The sequence below is a fragment of the Poecilia reticulata genome, chromosome 1 (genome assembly GCF_904066995.2).
Source record: "Poecilia reticulata chromosome 1, P_reticulata-male-v2, whole genome shotgun sequence".
Taxonomy (NCBI): Eukaryota; Metazoa; Chordata; class Actinopteri; order Cyprinodontiformes; family Poeciliidae; genus Poecilia; species Poecilia reticulata.
The window spans coordinates 32,501,315-32,524,424 of NC_088830.1; the positions used below are offsets into that span (position 1 = coordinate 32,501,315).

General features: G+C 42.9%; 1 protein-coding gene across 1 annotated transcript in view; it reads right to left on the minus strand.

The window, feature by feature from the left end:
• LOC103472623 (sodium/potassium/calcium exchanger 3-like) overlaps nucleotides 1-23,110 on the minus strand; it is a 38,117-nt gene extending 15,007 nt beyond the window's left edge. Inside the window, exons 1-4 of the mRNA XM_008422391.3 lie at nucleotides 23,094-23,110; nucleotides 22,502-22,986; nucleotides 16,727-16,849; nucleotides 2,231-2,307 (exon numbers count right to left, since the gene is read on the minus strand). Of these exons, the coding sequence (XP_008420613.1) occupies nucleotides 2,231-2,307; nucleotides 16,727-16,849; nucleotides 22,502-22,688 (387 nt within the window). The 5' untranslated portion in view covers nucleotides 22,689-22,986; nucleotides 23,094-23,110. The remainder of the gene's footprint in view (nucleotides 1-2,230; nucleotides 2,308-16,726; nucleotides 16,850-22,501; nucleotides 22,987-23,093) is intronic.

The window sequence follows — 23,110 nt, forward strand, 5'->3', positions numbered from 1 at the left end:
CTATTTGAAGCTAAAACTGCAACTTGATGAGTTTTCAGTAGAATATAAATATAATTTCATTTTACATGCAAATGTTTGTATTTTCTGTACAGCTTTGGTTTAATTACGGCTCTGAGAAAATTGTTGTTTCAGCAAATTGGCCTTTTTGGAGTTTATATACACAAGTTAACGATTCATCAATTAGAGAATTACTGGATGATTATTTCAATAACCAATTAATGACAATTAATCTGATTATTAGGTTCTGCCTTAATTCCTACCAATGCATCCACTTTCAGCAATGCATCAGTTTCAGTAGACTTAAACAAGCCCTCAGGATGATACCACCACCACCATGCCTGGCAGTTGGCTCCTCTCTTTGAAGCCTAATCTTGACTCATCCAAACAGTCTTCTTGTTTGGCCAAATGTCTCAGAAGCTTCTCTTCAGACGGCATTCAGCTGAAAATGTCAGTCGAGTTTAAAGGTGGAGCTTCTGGAGGAAGGATTAACTTCCACAAAAGTTTCCAGTTTATCAGCATTTCCTGAGTTTTTCCTGAACATCCTCAGCAGTTTTCTTTCACCGGTTTGGGTCCGATAGCAGAAACACTAGTCGCACCACGATGAGTGGCTGCACACCGTCTGATTTTTCGTCTGCTTTATGAGTGAAAACAGCTGAAGGCAACTTTAATGCTCTGAATTTCAGCCGCGAAGAAGGCAGAACATTACTTTTCAGAGATTATCTGTTCTTTTTATTTTAATTCTAGAAACAAATGGATAAACGTCTTTATTAAAATCTCTTAATAGCAGCTTTAGGAAAATGGAAGCATCTGGATTCAATCCAGTGTTTGAGTCGAAATCCCTGAACAAAGACCATATGCTGCGTTATTCAGGCCACATGAGCTGCGCCGCGATGTGGCATCTGTTCACATTTATGTTATTTTCCATGGCTTTAAATGCCTGTTTGTTTCCATCTTCATCCACTAAATTAGCAGGGATGCAAGCATTCCAGGTGCCGTTTGGTTTTCACTGGAGACGAGCGGCTGCAGGTGGAGAGAAACCCGCCAAGCACACTTACACACAGCCTGGTTCTGATTGGTCAGAAAGGCGGATCGTTTTTTTTTTATTTTAGGGATCTGGAGTTTAACAGGCAGAGGATTTGCACGGCTACTGTGTGATTAACAGTAATAAAGTGACTCAGTAGGTGCAAGCAGAGCTGTCAACATGGTTTGCAAACTGGAAAAACACACTGCCAGTAAAAAAAGACCTTATAATAAAAAGGATCCAAGTGAAGTTTAAAACCCATCAACCCTAAAAGGAGAAGATAAAACAAAAAAAGAGTTAAACTTTGAGGAAACTCCACAGGAAAGAGGAGCTTTAAATGCATCCCACGTTTTCTGCATAAACACAGAAACTTCTGCCTTACAGGGAAACCAGTTTTACTCTTCACATTCCTCCTGATCTTAATGTCTGAACCGACAGACAGCAGGCAGAACCCGGAATATGAGTATTTAGATCACCTGTCAGCTCAAAAAAAGCAACAGAGTGAGGATGGAGGTCCAAACTGGCAACAAACCAAACTCTAAAAACGAGGAATAAATAAAGCTTACGTGAATAAAAACATGTTACAGACTAGTAGTAAATCACTTTAAACCAAGTTTTAAAAACACACTGGAATTTCACAGGTTTTATCGGGCCTTGAGCCTGTTCAGGCGCCACTGACAGGATTCTGGGAAAGGGGGCGGAGCTTAACGGGACGACTTTCAAAGCGATCAGAAATAATGTGTGAAGAAACCGAGATCAAACACAAAGACTAAACTCGTAGCATCAAATTGTAACTACTGTAACACAACACTCAAAGAACAGAAAATAATGTTTGCAGTTTTACTAAATAAACTGTAAAATGTATGTTTTATGGTTAAATTAAAGAAACACTGTTGTATTTCTCTTCTCTGGATTTTAGAACAAAAAAAATTTAAAAATCTTACAGTAAAATCTATTCTACAAAAACCTCAACCTGCTAAGATGCTTAGCTGCAGTTAAGACTTTGCTTTTATTATACAAAATCTTTTTTATGACTATTTTCTATTTTGTTCACTTAAATTTTGATTTCATTCCTCCTAATGAAAAAAAAAACAAACTCACTGAATGAAAAACAAAGTAGCATTCCTTCATTCCCTCATTCAACCAAACAAAACAAACTGCCAAAAGTTTGCTTTTATTGTTAGCTCATGCTAATGAAACTGGACTTACGCAGAGCACGTGCAGAGCCACGGCTCCTTCAGTTCTCTCCTTGTTTGTGAAGAAGTCGGTTGGAAACTCGTGTAGAGCTGGAAGAGACAGAAACCGTCAGTTAGAACAGAAAAACGTTTCCCTAAAGCGAGCCGGAGCGTGAGGAACAGGAAACGGGTTTCTCTGTGGGAGAAGGAAGGAACAACAAAAATCCTGGGAGAGACTGGGAGGGATCTTATTTTATAGTAAATAAAAATAAATGAAGTTATTTGGCAGTGAAAACAAATGTTTGGAACAGGAGAAGATTTTTATTCCTGTTAAATCTGGATTGGAAAACCAGATCATTCTTCAGACTATGACTCCAAATTTGAGGTTTGACATTGAAATACGGAAAAAAGGAAGGAAGGCAGGAAGGAAGGAAGGAAGGAAGGAAGGAAGGAAGCAAGCAAGCAAGCAAGCAAGGAAGGAAGGAAGCAAGGAAGGAAGGAAGGAAGCAAGGAAGGAAGGAAGGAAGGAAGGAAGGAAGGAAGGAAGGAAGGAAGGAAGGAAGGAAGGAAGGAAGGAAGGAAGGAAGGAAGGAAGGACATGTATTTGTTCAGTTATAGAAGCAGGCATTTTTACTTTTGAATAATATTTCGGTCAAATTTTTAATTTTTATTCAACAAATGAGTAAAAAGCTGCCAGGTTTGCCCCCCTCTCTGTTTTCACATAATGGTATGATCCCCCATCCTCACATGTGATTGGCCACAAAGCTGTCATGCTACCAATCAGAACGAAGCAGGGCGGAGCCACTGAGAGCGAGAGCTGAGCAGCAACATGGAGAAAAATGTCCGCTTTCTCTCTCCGTCCTGTTAGCTGTGGCTCGCTGTGCTGATGTGTTCGTAGCCCCTCCCTCATAGTAAAACCGGCCCTGAGCGAGGAGCCGGCTCCCGTCGTTCACTTTAAATACCCGAAACGTCTGCGGCAGATGCAGCACTGGAAGGAAGGAAGGATGGATGGATGGATGTTTCCATACATTTTATTTTCTTCTTTCTTATTTGCGTTGATCTGGAAAATAATCTAACTGCAAACATTCCAGCGTTTTACAGGCTGTGAAGGAACACCGGGTTCTTTCTGGAACATTAAAAGCCCATAAGGTGAATGTAATCAACCTTTGATGAGACTGAAAGGAGAAATCTGTTTGTGTGTGGAGCTTTTTTTTTTTATTTCACCTCCATTTTCATGGACCTTCAGTTCCAACATGAAACAGAAAGAATAGTTTACAACTTTCCCACTGCCTTCTTCTCCCACTCTTCCAACTTTCTGCAGCCCTCCTCGGCTTTATGTTCTGCTGAAGACTTCACAAGCCTGAAACAACCCAGAGCAGCTTGTAAAAAGCCACAGAGCACACAGTCGTCTAAAGGTGACAGCTGGATGTGTTTAATATTAACTGCTAGGAGCCGCTGTGAGCACCATCCAGCCCAGATACCAGGCTGGCAAACAAACAAGCACATCACAGATTTAGGCTCAAAGTCAAGAAGCAAAATTCAGCTCAACACTCAGGAAAAATCCCACTGAGAAGAAGCTAAACCCCAAAGAGCTCATCATGTCTCCAAAAGGCGTGAAGCCCAGAGTCCCGGCGGAGATCAGCCAGAGTGATGGAGAAGAGCTGCAGATTCAAGACACATCAACACTGGCAGGTTCCACTTCACCGAGTCAGACGCAACGGTTTATGTGTTCCTACGTAAACTCCCTCTGACTGCAGGAGGGCTGGGCATTTATCGTATCGTTTATCGTGATAAAACTCGTATCGCGATAAGAATTTTAATTTGTCGTTGTCACAATTAATGATGTTTAAACCCACCAAAACAGTCCGTATCGTTGTGATTTCTATTTTTCCCACTGTTTGTTCATTGAGCGTATCAATAAATATCAATAAATTCAAACATATTAATAAATGTGTGCAGTTTAGTGATACAAACCACACTTCTTTATGTGACTGGTGCCCAAAGTGGAGATTTGAGAAAACTCCTTATTTTTAGATGGTGATTCTTTTGATTCTTCCACTCAGTTTCAGTTTTATTGTAAATTATTGCTAATTCAATGTAACGTTTTTCTACTTTGCAACTATGCTTTTTGTTGTTCTCACATGAAACACACTGAAGTTAGTGGTTATTATGTGACAAACTGTTCAGTAGGTATGAAAACGTTTGCAAAGCGCATTATTCTCTAATTGTTTTCAGCAACAAGTGCTTTGTTGCTGAAAATGTGCTACATGCATAAAATTGCCTTACCGTACGACCTCCAGCAACCAGAGCTCATTTTGCAGCAGAATGCTGTTCTTTAACTGAACCATTTAATCTCAGATTAGACAGATTTTTTTATGAAATAATATGTATTTAAGCGTGAGCAGGTCAGAATGGAGTGAGTGTTTCCGGGAGGCAGACGGAGAAAGGCTGCTGGCCCCAGAATGAAAAGGGGATCCACAGCCACAGCTGCCAGGACGAACACTTAGTGATGTTAGGCAATGTAGAACAAGCAGAGGCGAGGCCAAGATGTGGTGCATTATGGATGATGTTTGGAGACCGGAGGAAATACATGATGTCTGTAGATTATTCATGGTAGGAGAGAGGAGAGAGGGAGGGATGGATGAGGCCTTCCAGAGCCAATGATGCTACTAAAACACGGCAGCTCAGCTGACAATATTCCTTCTGTCTTCCTGCTGACATGTCAAAGCGTTTGGAGAGTTTTTAAATCAGTAATTAGTGCAGTTGTGAATGAGGTCACTGGGATGAAGCTTCAGCTGCTGGTAATGACTCCACCAACTCAGAACTCCCTGAAACAAACTCAAACAAGAGCAGCGAGATTGTTTCCTGTTCTCCAATCGGGCCGGCTTCCTCCTTCCTCGTGACGCACAATCAGCTGCCGTCAATGTATCAATCAGCAATCAGGCGTCGGTTCACAGGGAACGCGTTCGCTGCTGCCAGCATCATCCCAGCCTCATTTAGCGGAGCCGTTGTGAGCCACAGAGGACAAGCGCCCAATCAGGATGCAGCATGGCCTCGTCTCCGTTGGATCCCCCCTATTCAGCGTCTGACGTCTGCTGCAAGCAGACTCTACAACAGAAAGGAGAGGAACAAAACTGTTCCCATCAGACGACGCGCCGCGTCCCGCACCGAGGAGGCCGAGGTCAACGATCTGGCAGAGGTTGCTGAGGAAGCTCACAGGCTCCCAAAGGCACCAAGAGTGCAGAAGATTTCCCCTCAGACGATGATGGCTCTGGACTGTTCTGCTTCATGTTGCATGAAGGACCGAGTGCCAGAGCAGGAAGAGGAACCATCATGTTCAGACTGCAGAGGGATCAAACCTTCCAGCCTCTCTGGAGATTCACAGCTTCAACTTATTCAAGAAAAATAAAGAGGAAGAGCCTGACTTTGGTTCAGGGTCCTGAAGGACAAACAGCAAACAAACAACACAAGTTTCTTCATTTTCGCAAAGAAGTCAAACTGAGCTGAGAACTAAGAAAATAAGACAATCATTCATTAAAGGAAAATTTAAATCTTATATTCACACATGGGCCATAAAAAATGAAACTGAAGGAGCTGGAGGGTTAGGATATTCATCCCTCCTAATGTTTTCAACCGCTGCCCAGCCCATCATCTCTGTGGCGGCTGATGATGTCATCGCCTCTCGGTAAGCGGACGGGACTGTTACGTAACGCCGCCGAGGCTCCGTGTGCTCTGCCGGAGCGCCGAGGGGGAGGGAAACTTTCCGACGCGTGTGTGAAGGATTGAGAGTGGAAGAAAAAAAACAGAGAAGTAAATCCTGCACAACTCCACTCTAAGTTATGACATAACGCTTTTTGACTGTTGCCATGGAGATGGACATGTATCACTGGTGTGGGGGGAGCAGGGATGAGTAAGGATGCTGTGTGTGTGTGTGTGTGTGTGTGTTTTCCTTCAACATAAAATAAAATAATCATAAAAACAACAGAAAGATAAAGAATGGGATTTAGGAGAACGTGATTAAAATGTATTAATATTCACAAACCAAAAATCAGATGTGAAGGACTGAGAAACAAAAGCATCGAGAGATGTCTTATTATTTCTAATTTATTTAGGATCAACAGTGAAGTCAACACTTCAGTGGATGATTATGATCATCAACATAATCAAGAATTATTTTATTATTTATCACACTTAAGAGTCTACAGAATAAAGGTGCGGTAATTCTAGTCCACAATGAAGAAACATTTAATCATTTCATGACAAAGGGAATTGAATATTGTTATCAAACGTGATTAAGTTGAATGGTGAAGCGTGTGGGCGGAGCTTAGCTGGGGAGGAGCTATGGGTTAAGTGGGTGGAGCTTTGTGAGGTCAGGCGTTTAAATAGTTTTCCTAAATTGGCTGTTTTGCTAGTTCAGGTATTTCAGCTTCTCAAGCCGCATTTTCCTTTGAATATTTAAAAAATAATTATAAATAGGTGAATTTTCAGCGCATATTTTGGAGTTACACTCCACAGAAAAGCCATGAATAAAAGGAAGTTGACTTTTTATCGCCGGTGGTTCTGGAATCCCCTCGGACGTGTTGGAGGAGCGGGATGTCTGTGGACCCAGACAAACATTTACAAGCTAGACAGAAAGCAGCCGAATGGTGCCACTGAGTTCTGGCTTATTAGCTGTTTGTGAATGTTTTTCTTTCTTGGGAAATCCTCAGAGTGATTTAAAACCAAGCTGATGAGGTTCTGTTTGACAGAATTGTCAGATTCTCATCCATTCATCCCTGTTTTTTGCATTCGTCTCATCACCCTGTGGAGGACCCACATCCTCCATGCAAACATTTTCCAGCGGCTCTAAAACGCATGTGTCTAAATGATGCATAAATATACGCCACAGCTGGCAAGAAAGCTTGTTTTATATCCGAAGAGAATACGTTCGCTGAAGCGTGCAGGACAGAAAAAAAGAGAAAAGCAGGACTAATATTGACTTTCCAACAGCTGTGTGCTGAAGCGTCACGCAGCTGTTGGAAAAGCAAATTTATCTCCAAACATCCAGCAGTTTGTGTTTATCAGGGAGACCTGTTATCTGCTCTCTCAATCCATTCATCTGGAGGAAAATGACGGATTATTCCAACAGCTGCAGAATTTTATGTTTTGCATCCTTCAGCTTGGAGAAAGACAAAAAAGAAAATAAATAGCGATTTAACGTTAATTGAAGAGTGTGGAACGTCTTCTGAAGTTCAGCCATGTTGCTGCCGACCTTTCACCCCTTCCAGAGGAACAGCAGGGGCCGGCGTTAACACACAAAGACACAAAGAAATCATTAAAGCATCTTTTGCCACCGCTGGGGGCCTGTTTACAAGTTCCCCCTCGTGCAATTCCCGTGCAAATTCTGAGCGCACATGGACGGCTGGGGGCCCGTTCTGCACATGCTCAGTGGGGCGCTGGGGGCGTGACGATGATGTGGGCTGACATGCCATCGTAGTTACCGTGCTGAGTAATGTGTGACATTTAAGGTCTCCTGCTTTGTTCCCCCTCAGCCTCCTCTTTGCGGCCCGCGGCATGCATGCGGCGTGCATGCGGCGTGCGCTTGTGCAAGGATGCAGCTCCTTTCTGCCCGGTGTGAAAGTGACAGATTCCCCTCTGTGTCCTCAGTCATCACGTGTGTGGAGTCTTGGTTTATGAATGCACAGCTGCAGCAGCAGTGAAGTGAAGTGAGAAGATGGATGATGATGGATGGTAAAAATGCACTGAGCATCACTTTGCATCCATTTTTACTGAAAGTCCATCTGACGTCTGAACAGAAATCAGATGAAATGACGACGTCCATCCATCATGTTCTGCTTAAAGGGAAGCGGCTGTCAGCTGTGAGGAATCTGATTCCTTAAATTCACTGGTGGCTACACTTCTGCTAATGTGCTGATAGCTGAGCTAAGTCTTCGTTTAGCATTTTTGCTAATTTTGAAAATGTTTAGCATACTTAACTTTCCCTAAATTAAGCGTGTGAACGTTTAGCACTTAGCATGAGCTACAACTAACGTTTAAGATTAGTGCTTTAGGGTTAGCGCATCTCATTTTTTAGTTAACGGTGTCCATCATAATGAGTATGTTTCATCAGCAGCTTGTTTTGTTTTCTGATCTCATCAGTGGCTTCCTGCACCATGAAGCCAGAAAACCTCCAGATGTCTGAAGATGATCATTCAAAACAAACGACTCCTCAGGGATAAACTTGCAAAGTTATTTGCGTCTTCACAGAAAACAGCAGAGCTCTCCACCTCAGAGAGCATCGGAGCGTGTTTTGTTAGAAGCTGTTTCCGTGGCAACCGCATCCAGCACCTATGCTGCATTTCTCAACACACAACAACCAGATCAGTCGGTGCGGCGGAGCTCACGTGGCAGAGACCGGGCAAGATCCCGGCCTCTTGGCGTGACGGCGGTGAGTCACCGGTGAACCATGGCAACGCAGGCGGCGCAGCCTGGCTGTGGACAGAGCTCACCTCCTGGTGACTCATCTCTGGACGAAGTGACTGCAGCGTTCACATGAGGCGGAGCAGAGAGGTGATCTAAACTCTGTTAAGTGATGAGACGTATCAATGAAGGCCGTGAGATGCTTCCACACGCAGTGTGTGAAACATGGTGAGTCATCAGAGTATAAATAAACACTTTGGAGGAAACTGCAGGATCTGGATATGAGCTAAAAGAGAACTTCAGTCATGTACGGGGTTGTTGCTTTTTTACAGTAACACATTAATCCCACGTTGTAATGACCTCAGCAGGACGCCCGCTCAGCTTTGAAAGGAAAATTCGGACACATCTGCAGAGTTGTGTTAAAAGGACGCAGCGCTGCGCCTGGCGGCCGCCGCTGACGAGTCTCCAGCTCAGATATCACCGTCCACAACAACGATGGGGATTTTCCCTCCAATTTAAACTTTCACTTCCAACAACTTTCACTTCTTAAAAAAAAATCTGAGTTTCTTCTTGAACTTTGGCTACTTTGCATGTTGTCAGTGCAGGCTTTGAACTGGACCATGACCAAATATTCTGCAGTTTGTGCTTGAAATGAATAAGGAAAGGAGACAGAAATACTCTGTCTGCAGGAGAGGAAACGAAAAGCCTGACAGAACCTGAGAGACGACATCCTGCTGCTGAAATACATCTGCTGCACTTTGTCCTGCAAAGTGGAAGGAAAACTTACCAATTAAATATTTTCATTCAGTCACACTGAGCGAATAAACACTTCTGATGAACCACCTATAGCTTTAAGGCAAAGATATCTGCTACAAATGTAGACGTTATTATTTATTATGATCTTAATATTATAAAATTCAATATTTTTCCAGTTAATCTCAATGTGTCTGTGGGCAATTTGTGTTCGCAACAAACTGTATGCTGTTCAAGCAGCACTCAACAGAAAAGATTCAAAATGTCTAAATATTTGGACACTGCAGGATGAGGTAAAGTAACAGTGGTTATGTTCATATTGCACTTGTGAACTTTTCAGCTTATGGTTCTATTCATGCCAGAATTATCATAATCCTGTGAAAATGCACCAGACCAAAGAGTGAAAGAGTAAATAAACGTATTAAAGCATCTTCAAAAGGCCTGGGGAAATATTATAAAACATTTTAAAAGATTATAGCATGAAGGGAACGTATAAATAAACACATAATTAGATTAAAAATGCAGAACTGTACATCATCAAGATGAATAACTTTACATGTAATGGGCTTCTGCATAATTAAGGTGTTTTTTACTTGCTTATTTGATTTATATGACCAATTATGCAAATTTAAACAACTTTATTGCAGCCAATAGCTACTTTCCCTACTGAGTAGATGGTAGCAGATCTCTCAGCTGAGTCCATTTGACTAATGTCTGCAGCCGGTGAAACACCACTGAATATACCTGCTGCTTTATAATATCGATAACCAGCTGAGATCATAACGCTTCCCAACACATCTGGCTTTACTCCCAGTTTAAATTAGTGACTGTACTTGGAGGGACTCTGCAGTAAGATGCTGCATTTTAAGGTAAAACCAAAATACTCATGGGATCACGTTGGTTTTAGGACTTGGTTTTGCTCCTAGAATTCATCTGTTTACAAAAACAGCATTAAAATCAGTTAGTCAGGCAGTTCATGACATTTTGGAACCATTTCTAACAGCATTGTGATTTAGAGGTTAAACACTGTTTGAAATGCAGTCAGTCTGGATGGAGCTTGTTGATGTCAGCGCTGCTGTAAGTAGTTTATAACCGTGGAGGCTCTCAGAGACCCTGGAACCTGCGTGTCCTCTGAGGCTCCTGGGACTGCAGCAGTAACAGGACGACGCCTGCTGAACTCAGGAAAGTCCCGGCATCTCGGCAGCGGGATAAATCTTTAAAGGCATGTCGAGTCCCTTCTGCTGCTGGTAAACAACCAGAGCTCCATAATTCAGGGGGGGAAAGCCTCCTGTGCTGCGTTTCACAAACTTTGCTGCTTCTGTTACATTTTTGGATTGTTGTGCAGTGATGAGATGAAATTAAATCAATGCAAAGAGATTTATGGGTTTAAAATGCTTTCTTTCAGACAGCATGGCCAGATTGTTGACACAAGTGAAGCTGGGATAAATCACAACATCCATCTGATTAGATGTGATTTAATTTGTCGTCTTGCTTTTCAAAACAAATCATCACTGAATTAAAACGGCCAGCTGTCCCATTTTCTACTCAACTTAATCTTTGAGCTTAAGTATGACGATTATTATTCATTAATAATAAACAGTAATAATAGTAATAATAATGCATTTTATTTAAAATTGTTTTTCACTGTAAGGTAAAAAAACAAAACAAAACCAAAAGTAACAATTGAAACAGAAGTGCAATAAAAGAGAGATAATAAAAATATCCTAACGTAAAAAGATGTTTTCAGACCACATTTAAGATAATTATAAGATAATTAAATAAACTTGTCATGTTCGCAGATCTACATTTTAACAATGTAGAATTATTTTCCTTAGTGCATGAACCAATCACAGTACAGGTTGCACTGTGATTTTAATGTAGCTCTCCTGTTAGCAGGTTAGCACAAGTGTTTCCACCACTGGTTAAAACAACAAGATATTTTTGGTTTTATTGAGATATAAATCTCGATAAAACCATAAACCTTTCGTTTTAGCACATTTTGGATCTCGCTATAATAATACAGTTTTTTGCTTTAGTAACATTCTGCTGCTGAATTATTTATTTTCTCTCTGGCAGCTAAATGCTTCCATAACTAGAATACCAGTGCAAAATATGTATCTCTGAGGTTTATTATTCTCAAGTGTCACTGTTGATTTTCTCGTTCTGCTCATGATCTGATCAGTGATTCTGAAAACTTTGTCTTCTTCCCACAGTAACAGCTTCCACACTGAGGGGTGTTATGCTGCACCCAGCTGAGGTGTGTTTCCTGGTTAAGAGTCAACACACAGCTTCATTTATTACAGCTAAAAACATAATACCTGAAACCTGGATGTAGTGATGGATCAACAAGTAATAGCAAAGGCCTTTTGTGGAGGATTGCCTGTGATTTCTGTTTGGATGTTGGAATCAGGAGAGGTGGGATTATGATGTGCTTCACTGACACAGACTTCCTTCATGAATTCATAATTATGATTTCCAACCAGTGTTTATGTCCAAAGTTATGGCACCTGACTTCTTATGAAGCATGTCTCAGCTAAAAGTCAGTCAGGTAAAAGACAACATGACCGTTCAGACTGCAGACGCTGTAAAACTATCGAATACGTATCTGATTTATGATCAGGCTTTTTGAGGGTGAAAAGATCAGGACGTTCAGTCTGCCGTGAAAACGTTTGGTCCGGTTGCTTTCGGCTGCTGTCTGGACATAACTTCACTGATTCCTCTGTGTGTCTCTGATGGAACGTTTTTCCACATAAATTAACATATTTGCCAACAGAAATCCTTGAAACTTGTTTTACCACAGAGATATATATATATAAAAACACAAAAAACTAAGCGTGTTAAAGGCAAAACCTTTGGTCCTGCCTGCCTGTACACCCCTGAGCGAAAAACCGGAGGAAAATGAAAAGAAAAGCAGTGAGAAACAGACAAAACGTCACCGTGGATTAATGTTGTACAGCAGCTAAAACAAGCCCAGAACCAGCAGGAGCTGATGTAGAGGGAAGGTTCTGACTCGGCTCGGCTAATTGCAGTGATGGATTGGTCCAGTTCCCCTGAGCTCCAAGCTCCTGATCCTGCAATAACAAAACAGGATGACTTTGCCAAGATGCACGTTGGCAGATATGAAAGGACTTTTCCACCATCAGTAGCAGCAGCCCAGTGATGTCACTGCAACACCGAAGCACCGATTCCTCAGAGGAAGCCGGTCAGAACCGCTCTGTGGGTCAGCTTAAGGTTTGATTGATGACGGGCTGACGGTGAGACCCCGTCCGTCTTTTAAGATCTGATTAATTCATCAAAAAACTCGCTCGCTGCAGACACGTGAGGAAGAGCCGGGAGGAAATCCACGTGAAGCGAGGCGAGCACGGCGACGCGCTCTGCGACTCGCTGCAGAACCCGGCAGCTCCCTCGCATTAATCAATACTGCTCCAAAACTTTCAGCCAAAAACCGCAGGCGCTCCAACACACACCACATTCCTCACAGGGAAGCCCCGATTAAGTCACTGCAGCTCGCTTTTAATAACGGAGGAGGAGGAAAACACCCCTGGAGAGAGCAGTCACATGGAAGGAGGAGGAGGAGGAGGAGGGGAAACGGAGGGCTGCCGAAGCACAGGCCGGTTCACCGCCGAGCGTTTACATGGGACTTCTACCACGGCTGTTAAAGAGAGGAAAAATGGAAATACATTTCTGTCAAAAATGCTGAGATGTCTTGGGATTAATCTCAGAAAATGTTCGACATTTGGAAAAGTTTTGACTTTTGTTCTTAAAAATTTCTGATATTAATCTCAAAATTTCTGAGTTTTTTCTAGCAAATTTTTAACTTTTTAAAATTTCCTTTTTTTATTATTTCCAAGATTAATATCAAAAGAAGTTTTTTTCTAGTAAAAATATGACTTGGAAATTTCTTTTTTTTTTTCAAATGAGATTTTTTGGCAAAAATGTACAACATTTTTTTTTCTATCTACAATGGCCAGATTTTGCTGTATAAAACTCTGCAGTAATATTTACAGCTGATGGGAAAAACAGATCCCGTTAGTCATCCTTTGATGGAGAAACATTACGCATCTGAGACAAATCTGGGCTCAGAAGTGCTAAAATGAACAACTCTTCATTAATTAACATTAAACAAAAGTTGATAAATATCAGAAAAAGGCAACTCCCAGAACAAATTCCCAGAAACAACTGTTCCTTTTTCCATCTTGACTGATAAATGACGCGGTGATGAGGAGGAGGAGACAATAAACAAGGGTCTGAAATCAACAGAAGCAGCAGGGCTCTCCTGATCAAACGCATGGAGGCGTTTTGGAGAGGAGAAAAATGAGCAAACGAGCAGCTCTTCCTTCCCCTCTGCTTCCCAGCTCTCGATCAGCAGGTTTCTGATTTCAGGAGACAATCAGCTGGAAGCGAAGAGTTCGCATCATCAGCTAGCACACTCAGGAAATACATATGAAGCATCTACATGATCAGATGTTTGATTAGACAATCACTTTATCAGTAAAGAATAAAAACAAGATCAGAAGTAGTCGGCCTGCAGTGGATGATAAGATAAAAACAGTAAAGTACAACGCACCTGGGATTCAAATAATTCACTTTAAAAATACTTTTTTGATTTGAAAGGTGAAATTAAAAAATGATTTGTGGGTGTTTAGGACCACCACCACTCGCAAATTGCTAAAATACTTGAAATCCTGTCTAAAAGCATCCATTTTAATAGTTGAAACACCAAATATACTTTAAAAAACATAAACTCACCCAGTGGAAACTGTCAACAGAAGCTAACATCTACAGTCCTTCTTAGCGCCGCTCTTTGGGGCTCAGCCAATCAGCACCAAGGAAACGAAATTCTCATTTTCTTTTAATTAACTTAGATATGCTCTAGGACAAAAAATATGTCGATAGGCAGATTTTTCTGTGAGTAATTTATATAAAAATGTAGGGCTGAAACGATTGATCATGATTAATAACTATTGAAATACTTGTCATCTACTTTAGTCATCAATTAATCGTTAACTTTAGGATCCAGATTCAAAACAGGACATTTATTTAAAAAACCCACTCAGATCAGTAATTGTACAAAATACACAAAACATATATATATTTAGAAGTGAAAAAGGTCACTCCTTCTACTTCTGTGGGATTTTTGATGGAAACTAGAAGTCAGGTGACACCAATCAGGAGTATTGATCCAGTGTGAGTGTCTCTATGGAAACAGGACTTCAGTCTTTTTGCAGCTTTGGGGCAGCAGCAGGAGGGACGGACAACAACGACGACTGAAGGGAAGCAGCAGCTGCACTCCATCAATCTGTGAAGGGTTTCCGGCTGCCTGCAAATAATTTGAAAACCATCGTTCTGCTGAGACAGCAGTTATTAACTAGAGGACGACGTTTAAGACAGCTGCCAGTCCTCCCAGTAAAAGCATCCCCTCAAACAAACCCACAGTGACGACAGTATGATGCTTGTTTCACCTTCTTCTCCTTCAATCGCCGGTTTTTAAATATCTCCTTAACTTTCTCTTAATTATCAGGTGAAGGATGACAATTACCCCCAAACAGGTGTTTCTCCGTCCCCAGGGGACGGCCCACCAAAGCAGGACAGGACTCTGAGCAAATGGAGGTTATTGAGCAGGAGCGGCGCTGTCCTCAGGAGGGAAGCGCGGGTTAAAGCCGCCGGGTCGGCCGCTTTAAATTTAGCAGCAAGAGGAGGAAAGGAGCAGCTCCTGCGTCATCAGCAAGGGAGAAGGGTAGGGTGAACTTTGACCCCAGCTCCGTTTATAGATGAGGCAGGTAACCTTGGGAAAGTGAGACGGGAGGTTGATGATTTTGCGACACAAACTCTTGAGAGAGAGGTGACCGATCCTCTCCTTCATATACGTATTTATAAGTTCACACATCAAAAACCTGCTTTAGTTTTACAAAAGCATTCACACCGCTAAAACGTTTTATTTAACTGTTTATCGTTGTGCTTTAAGGTTTGTAACCGGCAGCAGACGTCTCACACATCACTGTGAGTTTTATGTAAAAGCTGAATGGCCTCCTTTAAGAGAAACAATCACCTGATGATCCTGATTTATAAATCTCTACTCGGTTGTTTAAACTCTCTTTTACATAGATCTATTCATTCCCATTCTTTACACTCCAACATTTTTCTTTTGCATGCTCCACGTTGCCAAACTGAAAAAGGGAAGCAAGCGTTCAGTGTGATGCTCCTTCAGCCTGGAATCAAGATGTCAGAACTGATTTCACTACACTTATTTCAAGCGATTCTTAAAAACAGGCAAAGAGATTCTTTTAAACAGTGTCACTGTTTTTAAATTGTTTTATACTGTTTTATACTAATGTATATGTGTTAATCCATTTTATTTTGTAACCAGGTTGCTGTGCACTGCAGACTTCTGCCCAGGTCCCTCTTGAAAATGAGATCTGGATCTCAATGGGGTTTTACCTGGTTAAATAAAGGAAATAAAAATAAAAATAAATCATTTTGTCCCAACCTGAAACTTCTGGGATGTTTTATTGGTGTTTTATGTGACATTGCAACACACAGTTAGCAGCGCTTCACTGAAACCAGCAGACTGGATGGAGTTTTGTACCAAACAGTTTCTCCAGTCTGAGTAAAAGTAACTCATTACTGCTCAGCTGTTGTTAATGTTAACAACCTGGATGAGCTAAAGGTGCTAACCAGGTAGACATCCAGATGTGTAATCATGCCAGAGACACATCCTGTAGGTAATGTCTGCATGCTGGTCGCTCTGCATGGTAGTGATTAGCATGATTAGCCATCATGCTAATGTTAGCCTTGGAGCTAAACTAAGCATTTTATTTAATTTTTGAAATATTAACTGAACATACTGAATGAAGTGAGTCGATGTCAGTCAGCGATCACCACATGCTGTTGACTACATCTTAGCTAACTTTCGGTGTCAGAATGTCTGAATCGGATCCGACACTTTGGCAAGTCCTGTTTAAATGTCTTCAATCATGAATTATGATTATCCTTCCACTTCAGAACCATACACCACTTTGAGTTTCCCGAACACCTGAAATCCTGTTGCAACACATCAAAGTTAGATGCAGCGCCAGCATCGGTGTGGAAACATGAAGGGAAGAAGAAGGTGAGATGGAGACAGAAGGTGAGAATAATCCCAGTGATGAGCGGCGACTGTGGAGAACCACGGCGGCAGCAGCATGAGCGTCACCGCCTGCTGGAAATCACATGACCGTCCAAACTAGGTTAGTCCACATTAGGGGAACCGAAGACGGGAGAAACGGGGAGAATGATTTGTTTCCCACTTTTCGCTTTTCTTATTTTAGCCTCCTCTCCCTATTCTGGAGCAAAGGAAAGCGGAGAACACTTGTGTCCTCTTTCTTTCATCCCGCCTTACCTGGAGCGGTGCAGTTCTTCTGCTCTTCATCCATCTCCTCTTCCTCCAGGCTGCTGTTGGACGTCTCCTGCAGCAGCTTCCGTCCAACGCGTCTCTCCTGGTCCTCAGCCGAGGCGGGAAAATCTGGAGGAAGACATTTTTAAACATTTAATTTCACATAAAGTTGAGTTGAAAGTCTGAATGCAGGTCTTCAGGTGTGACATGATGTGTGATTTTTATCTATAGCTGCAGGACAGAGGAGGAGATGGGAGACTCGCCTGCAGTAATGCAGCGAGTTCTGGTCGTCAGATATAGATCAGAACTTCTGGACCAGAACTTCTGTGGTACTTCTGTGTCTGCTCCGGCTTCTTCTTGGTAAAACCAAGCTGTCAGCATAATCAACATGGCATCGCTGCAGAAAGGGAAGCCTGAGCTTTCCTCCTTGATGAACTTCTGCATTACCGTTTTATCTGTGCAGGTGTTTAAATCCTGTTTCAAGAGTTGGTGGTTTTAAAGACCGGCTTTCATGATCTCTAACATTTGTTTGATGAAATGTTTAAGAATAACAAAATCTGAAGAAATGTGCTGAAGGAAAATGACTTTTCCACATCACTTTGCTTTCCTCCCAAGCAGACAGATGATGTTCTTTTGGCTCCTGGAGATTTTTTATTGGGTTTCTTGGCCTTTTTCTCTCATTATTAGTCAGAACTGTTGATCAAAACTCATTTCAGAGACGCTCTGGTTGATTGAGAGGAAAATATGATGGATGCCTTGAGGCTTCTGTGTCTGTTTGGGAAGTGGGTTGGTGGAATGCTTCGGGTTTATCTGACCTGCTAATTCACTCACTAAACGGGGAAATTCACAATTTTCCAAAACAAAATCCTCCTGGGAGGGGAGTGGAGCAACAGCACGGCCCACAAAGTGCGGCTCCCACTGTGGCTACATCTGCACATTCTTCCAGAAAGCAGCAGCTCCACAGAATTCGTTTCATCCTTCAGGGAGCCCGGCAGGAGCGCGCTGCCCTTTTCCACCCTGCCAACCACCGACCCGACCCAAAGCAGGGACTCAGATGGAATGAAGGAGCCGCTCAACGAGCCTGGGGGGGAAAGTGAACTCCTCACCCATCTTTACCTCCACCGCAGCAAACGCCGCTCAGCTGCTGCGCCCTCCGCCTATCTGTCCCGACCTTCTGCACGGAGCGACGAAGAGGAGTGGGAATGATTAGAGTGGTTCGGCAAGGAGTGCTGCGCTCCCGCATGACTTTATTATTTGCATCATAAATATTAAACTCATATTCCTATAAGCTGGTTAACAAAGCGCATCGGGTTTTTGGAAACGTGTGCAGAGCTAATACGCTAAGAGTCACAGCCAGAGGAGCCAGACGTGACATAAATGTTACATTTTGTGATTCTCTGTGAAGGACAATTTAAACAATTCCTCAAGTTTTAAACTAATTTATCAGCAAATGTAATTTACTAGGAAAGTCCATGTTACCAGATCTACTTCATAACTTGTGTAGTTTACTGTGACCAGCTGGATATGGACTCCTGGACCAAACATTCCCAACATCTTGGATGTTTTTGGCTTCTGTTTCTCCACCTGCTCTTTGGCTCCAGGCCTGAGCTTCTCAGTCGGGTCAAAGCAGAGATGGACCAATCAGTTCACCAGAGATCAGACAGTTTCTTCTCATCCTGCTCTGACTGGGCATCAGGCAGGTCAAATACTGAAAATCTGGATTTTCAAGACGTATTTCTCATTAAATGCACCCAAACTGTGGATCATCCACAGACCAGGAGTTTTGCTCAGATAATGTTTTGGTTCATACTAGACTTAATGACGTCATTAAATCTATTTATCCTGTCAGCTTTTAAAATGATTTGATTTGATTTTCATTCGGGCTGCACAGTGGCGCAGTTGGTAGAGCTGCTGCCTTGCAGCAAGAAGGTCCTGGGTTCGATTTCCGGCCCCGGTCTTTCTGCATGGAGTCTCCATGTTCTCCCTGTGCATGGTGGGTTTTCTCCAGGTACTCCGGTTTCCTCCCACAGTCCAAAAACATGACTGTCAGGTTAATTGGTCTGTCTAAATTGCCCCTAGGTGTGAGTGTGTGTGTGCATGGTTGTGTGTCTCTGTGTTGCCCTGCGACAGACTGGTCACCTGTCCAGTTGACCTGTCCAGGTGACCCCGCCTCTCGCCTGGTACGCTAGCTGGAGAGGCACCAGCACCTCCTGACCCCACTGAGGGAAAAGGGTGCAAGAAAATGGATGGAATGGAAATGGATGATTTTCATTCAGTTCAATATTCAACAAGCTGAACAAAGAATCCACATCAAGCTGATGAATCCATGTAACTTTTCCTCAGTGGTGACAACAACCACCGGCCCCAACAGCATAAACTATGAAATTAATCTGTTCATCTTCTGCAGCCTGAACACAACTTCCTCCTCCTGACCCACACGGACCTGAATCTCAGAGATTTGATCTGGAGGCCGAGTCTGTGCTCTGCTGCCAAAGTTTTGAAATCAGGGAACATTTCTCCAGTTGAAGTGATTAGAAATCTTTCTGAACGAGAGTTTTCCTGACCAAGCAATCCCTCCACATCGCTTCACCACGAGGAAATCCCCCGGCAGGAGCTCCTTTTGAAGCAGACCTGCTCCTTCCATACTCCGAGACGCTACTCTGATGATTGGGTTAGTTTCTCTGCAAAGTGACGGATGGTCTTCAGATTTTTCCATCACCGTTTAAAACAAACCGGTCAAAGATGGAAAATATTTGGTTACTGCCACTTCCTGTTTAGGAGATCTGGTTCGATGATTAAATGGGAATAATCCTGGAATTTCTTCATTTTTTGTTCTGTTTAAAAATACCATCTCTTCCATAATTAAACTGCAGCGTTTTTCACTTTCTCAGTCTTTAAAAAAGTTTGAGAAGCAGCATTCAGTTTTTCTGCACCGCAGTTCTGGAACAAACTGCAAGAAAACTGCAAATATGCTGAAAAACAGAAACCCTTTAAATCAAGACCACCTTTGATGCAACTGGAACATTAATCAATACATTTCATGCATATTTGCTTGATGACTGACATGTTTGCTGCTTGTTTCACAGTTGGTTTTTATGTTGTCACAGTTCTGGTTCTCCTTAACTAAGATGCCTCTAGCGTTGTCTCTGGTGCATTAGTGGCTCAACTCAAGGACTCTGGAGGGTCTAGTCCAAGTCTCTGGCAAGTCTGTGAGGTCGAACCTCGAGCTCTGACTCCAGTCCATCTCTGGTAAATCTCCCTCAAACTTTTAAAAACATCTTTGCTTTACTATCCATTCTACACTCTGGTTATCCATCATGATTGTGCATCTCCAGTTTTTCCTTCCACTAAACTTTCCATACATGTGCTAGGATAAGACCTCCTGTGACCAACTTGGTTCTTCTTGTGACTTCCTCTCCCTGTGCAGGGTGTTGAACTCCTTTGTTGATGAAATGTGAAACTTGGCTCGGTCAAAATCAGAACCAACTCTTCAAATCTCAAGGAAAGTCATGATCAGTCCAGAAAACCTCGAGCGGTGCGTCTCCACAGAGTTTTCTGACCACAGGTACAAAACCTCAATGATCTTTGGATGATTTTGGATGATGATTTGAACTCCTCCTGGATTTTTGAAAAAAGTAGGATGAGAATAACCTCACACACATCGTTTCCTCTCCGGATGTCCCACACATTCAGGATTCATCAGAGGAAATGACAGCAGTTTCTCTGCTGCTTGTCTTTATTTCTGTCCCTTTTTGAGTTTCTTTTTTGACAATATTTCATGCCCCAAACTCTTCACCTCGTTCTGCACTCAGACGTTGAGCAAGCTCTGCACTGGTGGCAACATGATTCTGCCGGAAAATCTCTAAACAAGACGATCCAGGAGTTCACAGGAGACATCCTGAACCCTTCTGCTCTGCAGCTGAACTGCTCAACTTTAAATTCTTAATAATCCAGAAATCAACAACAAAAACAAGCCAATAATTTAACATTAATGCGATCAGCCTGCACTCAATCCAGTAATAATGAGTCACTGCAGAAACTAGCTGCCTTAAATCTGGACTCACTGATGAAGCATAAATCACAACTATTCTTCTGTCCTGATCATCAGAAGTGCTAAAATGATCCGCCGCCGCCGCGGGCCGCCGCCGCCCGCCGCGAGCCGCCGCCGCGGGCCGCCGCCGCCGCCGCGGGCCGCCGCCGCCGCCTCACACGTCCAGTTTGGAGTTCAGAGGAAAACCGAGAGACGATCTGGGCAACAACGTCGTTAACTTCAGGTGTGTGTGATCAGTTTGCAGGAACCAATCGGGTTGCAGAGTGTGTTTCACAGCTCTGCAGGTAAAACACCTGAATAAAAAAACATCAACACAGAAATGTGGGTCTGTGCAGAAAACTAAGTTCTGCTCAGAGAATGAACTTAATATGTGGACTGGGCTGCTTTCGGGTGAATTAATGCGTCCATCCAGTGTGACAGGATGAGTCCAGCGCGTCGCGCCGCTGAGGCAGGCGGTGATGTAACAGCTTCCTGTCGGGTTCAGGTGAGTTTGCAGTGATTCGTTGGTCATAAAAGCAGGTACGGTCCATTTGGCATGTGGACCTGTAACAAGTCCTGCTGGAAAATAAAATTAGCCTCTCCATAAAGTCTGCCAGCAGAGGGAAGCTGTAAACGCTGAAAAATGTCCTGGTTGACTGTGGACTTCAGAAAACCCAGTGGACCAGAACCAGCAGATCATCACTGACCGTGGAAACGGGACCTGACTTTCATCTGAAAAGAGAACTTTAAACCAGTTCTGGTTCTCCTTAGCTAAGATGCCTCTAGCGTTGTCTCCAGTGCATTAGTGGCTCAACTCAAGGACTCTGGAGGGTCTAGTCCAAGTCTGTGGGGGGTTTGTGAGGTCGAACCTCGAGCTCTGACTCCAGTCCATCTCTGGTAAATCTCCCTCAAACTCTTAAAAACATCTTTGCTTTACTATCCATTCTACACTCTGGTTATCCATCATGATTGTGCATCTCCAGTTTTTCCTTCCACTAAACTTTCCATACATGTGCTAGGATAAGCCCTTCTGTGACCAACTTGGTGCTTCTTGTGACTTCCTCTCCCTGTGCAGGGTGTTACTGACCTGTCTTGATTTTGTAGAACATGTGTGTCAAACTCGAGGTTTGGGGGCCAGATCTGGCCCGCCATGTGACTCTAAAGGGCCACATAGATATAACCGTCAAGGTAAACAGCTGTGGCTGTTTAGCTTGAAGCTGATTTTTTTCTGTATATTGCCAAATTACATCAACGTGAAAAGATTTTCAAAATTATTAAATATTAAGAAGTTTTCACTGAGTGAGCTAATATCCTTTTTTTCTTTTACTTTGCTGACAGGTTTTATCAGTATTTTCTGCCACAATTGGCTCTTTGAGGATATTTATAATCTTGATATGGTTCAAAATGAAAATGAGTTTGACGTCCCTGCTGTAAAACATAACATTTCTGTTAAAGGGACTTTTTTTTTAGCAGTATATAAAATTCTAGTTTTGGGTTTTATTAGCTCTATGCCATAATCATGTAAATGAACAGAAATAAACGCTTTATTCATTTGTTTATCTCCGTTTTGCATTTTTATTTTTAGATTATTTATTTCCCCATCTGACAACAAGCTGTTTCTTATTCGGAGACCCATGAAGTTTGTTCTCGTTTTAAAAACACAGATAGAAAATAAATCATTCTGGGTTTTAACATGAAGGGGGAAGAGATGCTGAAAGGACACGGTGTAATAATCAATCTTCAGTTCTCACCTGGATTTTCCTGGAAGCATGACAAGCCCTTCGCTGCCAGCAGGAATCCTCCGAACAAGCAGATCTGGATCAAAACCAGCTCCTTTCGCCTTTTCCGTCTCGCCTTCACCCTCCTCCGGTTCGGCGTCGCTCCATCCCGGCGCCGGATACCCGGCGGAGACATCTCCTGTTCGGCTGCCTCATCCATACGGATCCCCCAACCCCTTCCTCCTGCCTCCTGAAGCCGCCACAGAACCAGAGCAGGGATGAAGCAGGAGCTCCGGTAATTCCAGGGAAGCAGCTTTCTGCCCCCCGAAGTGAAGGAGAGGGGGGTAAAAAGTTGGGGAGTGATACCGGGGAGGTTCTGTGAGGCAAAGCGGGCCGAACCGAACTGAGCTCCTGTTTTAGAGAGCCGGGTTGTCTCCTAATGTCACGTTAGAATCTGGTTTCCGAGGCGGTGAGGCTGCGGGCGGCTGCGGGAGCGCTCCATGGATGCGTGTCTGCTGCTGAGAAACAGAGGAGAGGGAGGGAGAGGTGCGGGGCGCGCGCACTCTCAGTCACGCAATAATCTGGAGTCTGAGCAAAAAATACATAAATAAATAATAAAGCTCACAGGCCGGCCGCTGTCCG